This window comes from Calliopsis andreniformis, chromosome 4 (assembly GCF_051401765.1).
Source record: "Calliopsis andreniformis isolate RMS-2024a chromosome 4, iyCalAndr_principal, whole genome shotgun sequence".
Taxonomy (NCBI): domain Eukaryota; kingdom Metazoa; phylum Arthropoda; class Insecta; order Hymenoptera; family Andrenidae; genus Calliopsis; species Calliopsis andreniformis.
In genome coordinates, this window is record NC_135065.1 from 11,803,388 (window position 1) to 11,815,586 (window position 12,199).

General features: G+C 46.3%; 1 protein-coding gene across 1 annotated transcript in view; it reads left to right on the forward strand.

The window, feature by feature from the left end:
- The window catches only part of Mthl1 (adhesion G-protein coupled receptor methuselah-like 1), a 117,524-nt gene that overhangs the window by 39,786 nt on the left and 65,539 nt on the right, over window positions 1-12,199 (forward strand). The window contains exon 4 of the mRNA XM_076376552.1: window positions 3,937-4,015. Coding sequence (XP_076232667.1) covers window positions 3,937-4,015 — 79 coding nt within the window. The remainder of the gene's footprint in view (window positions 1-3,936; window positions 4,016-12,199) is intronic.

The following is a 12,199-nucleotide window of genomic DNA, read 5'->3' on the forward strand; positions in this document are numbered from 1 at the left end:
AATAGAGAAAAACATGATCGCAGCGAATCGTGCATCAAAATATCACTCATGTGCATTGGATATAATAGTTGAATTTTGCTGAAGGTGGAAGAAGAGCAAGCATTTGTTTGCTTGATCTAAATGCATCATGAGAACAGTCGAACTGATTCTGCTTCCCCAGTTGTATCTCTCTCGCCAAAGTTTTCACCCCAGCGATCGAAATAATGGCTCCAACGCACCCCAGCAGATACGGGATGGAAACGTTCTCCTTTGAACATTAAAAGACGCAACAAGATCAATAACGTTTACGCGCGGGTCGTAAGGGTTGGATCACCCCCCGAGGCAATTAGATGGGCGCGCGAACGAAGAAAAGGATAAACGACCGGGTCAAGGCAGCACAATCTAATTCCGACCCCATGCAAATCGAGGCCCCTTAACTAGCTGACGTTTCAACCCTTGACACTCGCCCTCGTGGCGTCGCGAAGGGGGTCGCGTAACACACACCGACCGCTCTTCCTTCGAGTCTCCGTGACTTAAATTAACCCCCGACCGTTTTCCTCTTTCCCAGCACTCGTTATTTCCTCCCTCTGGAGGGGTCCAACCGACTCGAAATTAGTTGTCGCGATAATGAAAAACATTGAGGCTGCTGCGACTTGGGACAACCGATTTCGACTTATAGTTAGAGTCACTGGGAAGAGCAGAGGCTGGTGTGACTGTGATAGAGGTGGAATTACTTGACACAGGTTGGTGTACGCTGAGAAGTGTTACAGTGAAATTAATCTCAGAAATGGATTCTCCTTTCACGAGCTCCTTCTCGTTAAAAAGAGTCTCAAGAACCAAAGCGAGCGAACACTCTACTCTTCACTGTCGACTCGAAACGCGGGAAAGTTTGAAGTCGGAAGTTCCATTCATTTCTGGAAACCGTGTCGTGTTAATCAGACCCTGGCGAATCTCGCGAGGCTGTTTGCGCGGCGAGCGCAAATAGAGAGCAGAAATTGAATCGAATCCCCATTACCTGGTGAACGAAGCGCTACAATCCTCGTGGCGAGCCGAGTGGCGCCAGTTTCGCTCGGAGAGAAGGGGGTCGATGGGCCGCCCCCAAGGAGCTGCATTACCATATCAAAGAAGCCGCGATACCGTGGAACTCTCGATCCTCGGCCCCTCCTTCCCGTGTCACTTTCCTCGTCCTCTTTCTGCGCCCCCCTCCATCGTCCCCAGCCCCCCCGAGTTCTAATTCCGACAAAAGGACTTCCTCTCGAGCGTCGACAGCTGTAGGCGTCGGAAAATGGAAAACAGACGCTGTCGAGCAAACACAGGGTCCTGTCCCGCTCCCTAAAACATCGCACGGATTTCGCCGATGAGGGGGAGGGTCGAAAGGGTGGTCGCGTGGAAACGATTTCGGCCGCCACCAGCGCTATTCAGCCGCGGGACGAGGGGGTCGCGTTCACGGATGAATGTCGACGGAGTTATAATTGCAACGAGGCGTAATTAGTTTTGGAAATTTAATTATTTCCGGGAGGCGGGACAAACGCCCCGCGGCAGACGCTCAAAAGCCTTTCGACGAAGAATTATCGGAGGACTTTGCTGCACGGAGGCTGGTAATCCCGCTCCGAGCGACCTACGACCAATGGAAAATCGGCGGGGTTTCGAAACGCTGCGCGATCGCCTCTCCAAGGCTTTTCCCTTCGTGCTCGCGGTAATCCGCCGACACGCGTCACTCGCTGGTTTGTTAATCAACATCGAGCGCCTTGGGACACGGCTGATTTGCAGGTGCTGGACGTTGTGCGCACGTGGGAAACTTGGGGCGCTGATCGATCGGTGCTTACCTTAGGGGTACTTGCAGCGAGAGGAGATCATTTTTAGCTTTCTTTTCAGTGAGAGTTTTAGGGTCTAGGGGTCTGGAAAAGTCGTCAGAAAATAGTGACTTTAGAATTTATTCAGGGAAACAAATTTTATTTAGTACGATATAATTCTTATTTTTCTCCTTAAAAGTGTTCCACTGTTGAGGATTAAATTTAATCCTTGGTTTTGAAAATTTGAATATTCTATCCTCTTTGAACCACTCTGTACCTTCGGTTAATTCCATAGCGCATATTCCTGTAATCGCCTAAAATTGCTTCTACGTTAAACTGCTGATGCATACATACACAGTTCCTCGGCCATAATCGAATGACCCAACCGCACGGTAGACCATGCATTCTACAGTCCACTCGACTGTACATTCTATAAATCCTCCGACGACACTGGATTGAAAGAAAGCAGACAGGCTAACAGGAAAGCAAAAATCCCGTTCTCGATGCACTTTGCTAACGGTTTGCCTCTCGTCGCGCACTATCGACATAGATACACGTGACGCGGAGGAACGCAGAAACGCTTGTGCAAGTAACGACGGTGACGCATGAGAAACTTCAGTAACCGAGCCGCGATTTGCATTCGCTCGGTCACGGTTCGACGAGCTGCCCAGGGAAATGTTTACAATCGTAGAATTTTTTCCAAGTGAAGTGGCATGACCGGAGGCTGCAGACGTAAGGCGTGTAATTAACACTCGTTTACGCGAGATTGCTTCGTTAAAAATGTGGGAACACGAGGTTGCGTTGAAGCGTGCCTCGCACCACCTTGAAACGCGATCGAGTTCTGCGATCGGTGATTTCTCGGTTGTGAGTGAAAAACTGGTGACTAATACCTAGTGGGACTGAATGGTAGGAGTAACTTGGCCTCAACGAATCGTCAGTACCAGTCTTCTCACGAGAAGAATTAAATCAGTGGCAACAATAACCACCCTCTATTAATAAACCTTTATTAATGCTACTGTTACAAGTAGCTCTCCATAATCAGTCGCTATAATGCTTCAATATAGTGCTGACAAAAAGCTATGCAATATCGCTGCACTCTGAGGTACCTGAAACTCACGAATGCAGCAGTTTTTGTCTGCTGCTATTATGTAAACACGTCGATTGGGGTTTTAGCGATGCATGAGCGAGTCAACCTACAGCGGTGACCGAATGCAAGGCTGAAAAATTGAATAGGCAAACCGACCAGTTCCTCGCTCAGCTCCTGAAAGAAAAGGCGTCGGTGAAAAACGGAAGTTCGCGGGGTCTTTTGTCGGTGTTGGTCGATCGAGCATTGTGCTTGCACCCCTGTCTTCGCCGCGAGCACGCATCCCAGCGATTGCGTTTTCAGAAATTAATGGCCAGCCGCGGCTGAATCTCCGCACTCACTGTTCGCGCGAATTCTAAGAACGGATGCGGACGACGGGGTGAAAAATTTATCGAGGCCGACAGACCAACCCTTCGCCTGCTTACCGGCATCTTTTCAAACGGATCTCGACAAAAGCTGTCGCTCCCTTGAGCTTTGTTTGGCCCTTGCACCCCGAGGGTTTCCTCCCTCTTTGCTTGTGAATTTTTGAGGGGCATTGCGGACCTAAACATATTTGAGTATTTGGAAGTTTCAAATCTTTGAATGTTTGAAAATTCGGAGGTTTGAGGGGTTGAATATTTTAACTTTTGATAGTTTGAACATTTGGGAGGTTGAAAAGTTGAAGGTTCCAGAAGCTGAAAATTTTGAAAATGGAAGATTTGAAAATTCAAAAATTTGAATATTTCAGAATTATTTTTCACCGCGAGACTAGAAATCAATATCTTTTATTTCGAGAACCCCACCAGTCTCCCCTGTCTTTTTGAGATAGTAAAAGGGGTGGAAGTTGAGGAAACGCGCAGAGTTTGCTGGACGACCCGACAACGGGCAATCGAGGGGCAATCGATTCGTTTATCCCGCGACGAGGAAACTTTGGCGAAACTAGATTCCCCGATTTCCTGTTTCCGTTCGCAGGGAGGGGGCTTTGCTATCGTTCGTGGGAAAAACGAAGGTCCCAGGGGACAGGGACAACGGTACCAGTAAGCGCCTTAACCCTCCACAGAGCAGTGTGTAACGAAGCCCATTTTTCTTGGTCTGTTTCAGCAATCATGGCTCACTTCTTCTTCCTGGCCGCGTTCTTCTGGCTGAACACGATGTGCTTCAACATCTGGTGGACCTTCAGGTGAGTCTCTTGTCTGACCATTGATGGGGGGATCCGTGGCCTTCCGCGCGACTGGCCTCGAATCGAAGCGTGACGAATTTGGGGACGACTTACGGTGATTCTGATTCGTTCAGGTGTATTCAGGAAATTAGCTGTCCGCAAAAGTTACACACTGTATATCTCCTCACTTCTCTTTCCTATACTCAACTCTTCACCTATTCTCTCATTTTTCGTACAAATAATTTTTCAATTAACTTTCCAGCTTTTACAGCTTTTTAAATTTTTCCCTCACAATATCATTCGCGAGAGATGCAGAATTAGTCGAATCACCGCGTTAGAACACAGAGGCAGGCAATTTTTCTGGCCGCAATTAAACGTCCAGTTCGTCCGCGTTCCATGAGCGACAGTCGCGCTGAAAATGATTAAAATCCCCTAGCGTAATTACCGCGGAATTCCAGAGGCAAGCCCGAAACGGGAACGCGGGTGTCTGTCCCAAGGCGAGAAGCAAAACGCGAACGGTTTGCGTACGTCGTCAATTAACACCAGGGAGCACGGGTTATCGACCTGGCTGAGTTTCGCGCGCTCGCCTCGTCTTCGATCGGGAGGCCACTCGTTACTTCGCAATTATGCAATTGCCCCGCAATTACGCAAGCCCCGACGCTGCTCGGCAATTAATCCATCCAGCGCGAGAGAGTAAATCGCGCGCGAAGACGCCGCGAAAAACGTCGCGCGGAGGATCTTGGCTTTTAGTTGCTGGCCTCTTCTCGCCTTTTTACATCCTCGCTAAATTAGCATGCACGACCGATGAACCGCGACCGTACCGTTAGGTTACGGCATCAAATAACTATCATTGCCCCTGCGATAATCGTGGCTCGTCGTTAACGAGTAATTGCGAGCGAGTGGCAGGGAACAGAGTGTGCACTATTTGTGGCTGCTGATCATTCGGATCTCGTTTGTGCTGGGGTCTTGAAATTGGTGTGAGAAGTCAGTGGGACTTGCGGGAGTACTATAGAGGCTTATGGTGTAACAGATAGCGGGACTTTGAGAAAATTGAGGATAGTACTGAGGTATAGAAAATGGTTTCATGGTTATTGAAATTTAGATACTACAGCTGTGAGAAGTTTTCTACTTCTGTTCTCATTTCTTGCACCGTGTTGAACTCTCATAGTGGGTAAATACTGTATTAATCATCAGAGGAACTTTCGACCCTCTTCATTAACTGCTCCAATATTCTCTTCACAGACACGACTCATCCCAAGATAAGGGGTTAAACTCCAACCAAAAAACCAATTTACATTTCCCACAGCCTAACGAAGTCTCCGAGCTAGCATGAATTTAATTTCCATCATCGAAACACCGTAATTTGCTTATAATCAGCAAACGAAGCCGCGGGCGTGCATGATCTTCGTGATCTATACGCGAGACACGCTTAATTAGGTACGATTCGATTGAAATGGCATGGAAGGGTACGCCACGATCGACAGGATCGAGGGAACTCGGGATCATGGGGGAGGGAAGCTCCTCGCGAGAGTAAGACATCGAAGCCAAGGGAACCAGACAAGGAAGCTGCGAGGGGCCTCTGGAAAAAAGGTGAGAAATGAGGCTGTCGAAGGTTCAGGCGAAAGAAATCGGAAAGAAAGGGAGACCCGTTATGGCGACCGTGTTGCATCGCATTAACCAGTCGACCGAGTGATCTTGATCCCATCTCGCAGACGCCCTGCTTCCCTTTAGAACCGTCGTCTCAAACGTGATCTGGCCACTAACGATCGCCTAAAGATTCATCTCGATCAGATCACTATTCGTGAGCAGTTTGCATCCTTAGGCAACTGGGGTTAAAATTAGAGATTTCGTTTTCAAGTTGCATGTAAGATTCATTTTATTCATAATTGTGCAAAGAAATTTAGAGGAGGTCTCTAAAGTTTTATCCTGAGCAGGAAAATAGCATAGATAAATTTTGGCCAAAAATTGGCCAAATTTGACTGACGATAACTTCATGAAAAATCGTCATGGGATCGTGATCTTTTTTTTAAATTAAAGCTTGAAGTCTCTACTTTAAGATGCCGTACTTCAATTTTAAGTTTAATACAATGTTTCTACGCTAACTCCTTAAATCTTAGGATATGTTCGTCATATTAACAATTGCAAATTTTGACAAGATGTACCGACTTGTTAAAATTTTTTTCAGGAATTTCGTTTACATCAGCATAAAGCTCAAACCTTCCCCTTTAATTTAAAAAAAAGATGAAGTCGATCCGATTTTTTTTCGCAAAGTTACAGCACTTCAAAGTAACCCTTGCATTTTTGCCATATATCAGCACTACCCGTTCTGTTGTAAAAATGCAAGGGTTACTTTAGAGTGCTGTAACTTTGCGAAAAAAAATCGGATCAACTTGATCTTTTTTTTAAATTAAAGGGGAAGGATCAAACTTTATGCTACTCTAAACCGTATCTTTGGAAAAAATTTTAACAAGTCTGTGCATCCTGTGAAACTTTGCAGTTTGTCATATTAAAAATTGCTAACTTTGGCGGAATGCACAGACTTGCCAGAATTTTTTTCAAAGATACGGTTTACAGTACCATAAAGTTCGATCCTTTCCCTTTAATTTAAAAAAAGAATCAAGTCGCTACGATTTTTTTTCGCAAAGTTACAGCACTTTAAAGTAAACCTTGCATTTTTTGGATACACGGGTTAGTACTAAATATGACAAAAATGCAAGGTTTACTTTAAAGTGCTGTAACTTTGCGAAAAAAAATCGGATCAACTTGATCTTTTTTTTAAATTAAAGGGGAAGGATTAAACTTTATGCTACTGCAAACCGCATCTTCGAAAAAAATTCTGGGAAGTCTGTGCATTTGATCAAACTTTGCCATTTTTAGTGCGACAAACATGCCCTCAGATTTAGAGTGCTATAACAGTAAAAGTGCATTAAACTTAAAATGAAGATGCAGCATCTTAAAGTAGAAACTTCAAGCTTCCATTTAAAAAAAAGATCATGATTCTACGACGCTTTTTCACAGAGTTACCTTCAATCAAAGTTGATCACTTTTCCATTGCACTTTATCAATTAAAAATAAATCCTCCTATCTTCTTCTTTATCACTTTCTGATGATACCCTCTCAACCAAACCCCAGCAAAACAGCTTTAACTTTCTAAACAGCCCTTCCTTTCGTAGTTCCCACCACTGAATCACGTTGGAAACCGAAGTTCCATCCAATGTTTCCGTACCAGAGCAGTCAAGTTTCGTGCACCGCGGTCGAACGACCCCCTCTGGAATTTTTATCAGCCGATTCCGCGTCCCGCACACACGTGAAAACGTCAGCGACACGTGCGCGCGTTGTATCCACTTGTTGAGGTGTCACCGACACGTTGCGTTCACGGTAGCTGGCTCGCTTCCGTGATTTTCCACCCGGAAAATTAGCCCCGTGTCATTTGCGGCTGTGTGCATCAGCGTCCCACGGTCCAACGTGCGTCAGCCTCGCGAACAGCCCTCCTCCCACGCATTTTTCCCTGGCAAAGCGGCTCTGTAAGCCTTCCAGCGATCCTAGGAGGCTTTCACGAGGGCACAGTGACGCAATCGTTCGAGCAACAACTTATCAAATTTAATTAGCGGAGTTATGAACGTACCGATAATTGTACCAGCATTGCCACGGTTGAGCAACCTGTCGGTGTGACGTTGAGTGCAACGATTGCATCACTGCCTCGCTGCAGTTGTATTGCGAAGTGATTTAGAGTTCGTGTTTCCTTGCTTGAGAATGTACAGATGGGTGATCGATTTTTGTTCCGAACAGCTTTTTGGTTAGCCTTATTCTAAGCAGGATATTAGCTGATTACTGCTCTCCATTCTGTTTCTAAATTTATGCCTCCACCTGGGCAATCAAGTGAAGAAAACTCTGAATCTGAATGTAGACTGCTAATTACTGGTACAGAAAATTATAGGCACACGGTATCTTCGACGAGCTTCTATTACCACAACTATCCTCTTATGCAAAACATTCCATCCTTTGCTGTGCTATTATAAACGAATTTGTACTCCTTTCAAAATTGCCTCCTTCTAGCAGCAGCTGAAAATTTCTAAAACAAAACAGCTGGGATTCATTTTTTCAGTAGCTCACCCTCGTGTCGAGTCGAATTGATCGTCTCTGAAAACGGGAACAGAGACCTCTACCATCGAGATCACGACGCCAATTAGTGGTGGCTCCGCGCTAGCAAAGCGTCAATGAGAACCTGATTCGATCACCGTTACGACTTAATTGCTCACCTACCGTCTCTCGGGTCCCTCGAGAGTCTCTCGTCTTGTTGTTCCGCTCGCGAGCGAAGCTCCTCGAACTTGCTCGCCTCCTCGTCGACGCGCGTGCCCATTTTCTGAGAAATTCTTCAATTACCTAACGTCCAGCAGCTTCCCACGGTCACTGCGGCCGTTGCACGAGCACGCAGATGCACGTATACGCGGCTACAGAAACGCAGACACAGAACGCCGAGGCTACATGACCTCGGCTGCAGTTCCTGGATGGCCAGCCTACACTCAGCGTTTCTTCTCTAAACGAATTTGCATTCTGGAAGCTCGCCTCGCGGTAAAGCTCCTCGAAAGATTTCCCAGAGACCGAGATACTTTCGAGTGTCCTTTTATGCATGTTCACGGGCTTCTGAGAAGCCAGCGACGAGATCCGACTGGATTTCCCTGGTAAAAATTCGCCTCGTCCTGTTGGAACTTTGCAGAATTGCTTGTTGAAATATTTCATGCGCCTTTGGAGTGTGCTCGCCTCCTCTGCGAAACAAGCTTCGAAACGAGCTTCGAAACGAAGATTCGAGGAAAAGTCGTCGAAGTAAGAGATCCCTTCGTGCTCGACATTTGGACGCTTCAGGGATGTCCGAGCTGATTGCGAATCGAAGAGAGACTCGCCTTTAGCGATCGGTCATTGTCAGCGACGAAGGAGCTCTAATCTCCCTGCTCCACTGCAAAACAATGGTCAATCCATGGAGGAGAACAAAGGCAGAATGTGTCGTCTGAGAATCGCGATGATCAGGCGCGCTGTGGGTCGTGTACGTGTACGCATACACGTGTACGAGTCGGTCGTTAAGGTCTTCTCTGTTCTCAAAGAGTGGCTCATTAACTTCGTTTATCTCGTCCCCGATAGATGCATCGGTCTCTTGGCTTCTTTGCTGCCGCGGACCTTCTGGATTAATCGTCGACAAAAGTATCATTACTGGTGCAAATTACGCCTCGCTGTCTTACACAGAGCGGTTCTAGCAAAACCTGGACCCTGGACCAGCATTCAACATTGGGTAGACCAAGGATAACTAGCAAGAAGAGCAATTCACTTAGCTGAGAGTTATGAGTAGGTTGTTACAACCCTCTTTATGGGTTGCTACAGCTATGATTTCATTTTCGAATTTAGTAATTCACCATTGACAACAAGATTGCTCATAGGCGAGTGAATTAACACAGACTATTCATAAACAAAGAATCAGGGTAAATCAGAGCACAAGATCACTCCAAACGAAGAACCACGTACGACCAGAATTCGTAATCACTGGCGCCTCTGCCAAGAATCGTTTCATAACCAGAGGGTTGACCGCGTCAGAAACATCGTCGCCTTAAACGAGCGCGCTATTCGCGTCGCAGTCGAGGGATTCGAGAAGAAAAGAAAAGCCAGGCCCCGAGAGACGCTGGGACGTGACCAAGAACACCGGGCAGCCTGTCGCCGCGTGCATCCCAACGAAGCTTGATTAAGGTCCCTTCTGTTCTCGAACACAGTGGCTCATTAATTCCGTTATCTCATTTTCCGCAGTCGCTGGCTCCCTCGACCTCTGGATCAGACCGATTGCTCCCTGTCCAGAAGCTTCAAAAAATCAGCAGCCACGTACCAGCCGAGGAATAGACTCTCATTACAGCCTTCCTCGATAGCAGAGGCGACCTGAGCCCCCGCGGTATAAATAGTACAATTCTCATTCATCGACGATTCACCGTGTGGCTCATGCCAAGAGTAACGTGACCCACATCCTCAGAATCGGGCGCAGCGTTTTCGTAATACGGGCATTTTCCTGTCACATGAATCTCGGTTGAATTGGAGGCGAGATTAACCCTAGGAACACTGAGCCCTGGACCATAACACGGAAGCCTGAGGGAACCCTTCAAACCCTTATTTCTCATATCTGGATCTCAGATCCAAAGACTATTAAGTCTCACAAAAAAACTGTGGATTTAATATACTACACTCTAGATCTAGACTCCAGATATATTCATCCCCAAGAAATTGTTTCAACAGAGGGTTTCAAAATTCGTATCCAGTGTTACCATATATCCTGACAACATGTCTTCCAGTTACATCATAGAATAGAGCAGTAGATCTAATAAATGTGGTAAAATACCGCCACTCATCTACTCCATGATCTCACTGGAAGACATTTTGTCCCGCTATATGGCAATACTGTTCCCTGCTAAATCTCTGAAGAATCTCTCTTCAAGATGGACTCCTTAGTATTTCTAGAGTCAAGCCCCATCGCAAAGGAATCCCTGGGCTCCTCCAAGATCCCAAGGATAAAACGGACCATCCCAAACGCGGCCACTCTTAGCGCTTCGGTTGTCCAGCTGGTTCGCTTTGACGTCCGTCTAATTAATTGAATTAGCAGATCCCCGTGGGCCGCAGGCACGCGCGGGGCCTTCTTTCGCGCCGCTGAATACCGTGGATTACTCGGGATCTTGTGGGAGACTTCTAGTTCGATGGCTTTCCAAGCGGAACTCCGCCATCGCGAGTAAATTAGTTTAACTCCGCGAACAGTCCCGTGTCTCGATCCAGGAAACTTCTTGGGATCCCCTGGACTGCGGCCGACGCCGTGGCAACAAGATACCCTGCTGACCGTCACGTTTGCGGTCGTTGCTGTCGGTTTACCATGGCCCCCGTGTCTGCCTGGCATGAGTGGCCTTCGACTGTGCCGACTTCCAGGCCGAAGTTTCCGTGTGCTCGACAGTGGACGAACCAGTCCAGCTCCTGAGCTCTGTTGACACGGCCAGGCAGAGTTCAAATATTGCTTCAGGTCGAGGCGCATCGAAACGTATTCATCCTGTATCGGGGAAAAAGGTATCGCTCTCGTCGAGTGTTTCATCGAGGAGATGGGAAAAGGAAAGAAGGGAGAATTGAATTTTATTGTAGAGAACGAGGAGGAAATTGTAGCACCCAGTGAAGTTGGATTGGGAGCTGAGAAGGGATGAGGCTTTCTTTGATTTTCTTCTCGGCTCTCCACGTCTGACAATGACGGAGTGTACAGAGAGTTCCTATTTCGAAAGGCGATCAAGGAGTTCAAGTGGAGGAGAGCAGTGTTATTCTGCAGGTTCTTTAGATTTGATAATAGATTCTGATTTGTCAAGCTTCTTCAACTCTGACCTCTCAGTCTGTGCAATTTTCTATGTCTCCGTTCTGTCGTCCATGGCCGAGTTAAATTAAAAGTAGGTGAAGAGATAAACCGAGGAATTAACTGGGATCGAGGTGAAAGTGTTTACAATCCGTCACCGATGGCTAAGCCAGACTATTCCTGAAGCGATTCCCTCGGAAAAAATTTCTTGGCATCAGGGCGAATCCCGCGTGAGGGTGGACGGCGAATTATATTTAAGCGTGAGTTGCTTCGTCAAAGGTCGTAAATAAACCACGAACGATTTACGAAATTAGGCAGCCGTTGTTACGTGAAACGGTCAGCGAACGGGCCATCGTATTCCGCGAATCACCGATTCGCGAGTTGCTCCCGAGACGATGCTAAAGAGAACGAGACCAGTTGGACTGGTCGTCTAAAGAACATCCTCAATAATAAGAGAATCTCGTGAGCAGAGTGCTCTAAGTAGTATCTTGATACTGAGGAAGGTAAATTACATTTTCTGTAGTGTATCTTATTGATACCATCTTCATTATTTCATTGCCTCAACGGGAATGGTATCAAATTTTTTAATTTTTATCTTTCAAATATTCAAATTTTCAAATATTCAAATTTTCAAATATTCAAATTTTCAAATTTTCAAATATTCAAATTTTCAAATACTCAAATTGTGCATACTCTGTACTTTAGAAAAGGCAAAAACTGCACTCTATTAGTATCTCCCACTCCTCTAAAGCTACAATTCAACGTTCCCTCTATCAAAAGACTGCAATCACCCCGAAGAAAGAAGTCGAATCTGCAACTGGCCTCTCGACCTAATCATAACCGTAGCATTTAAT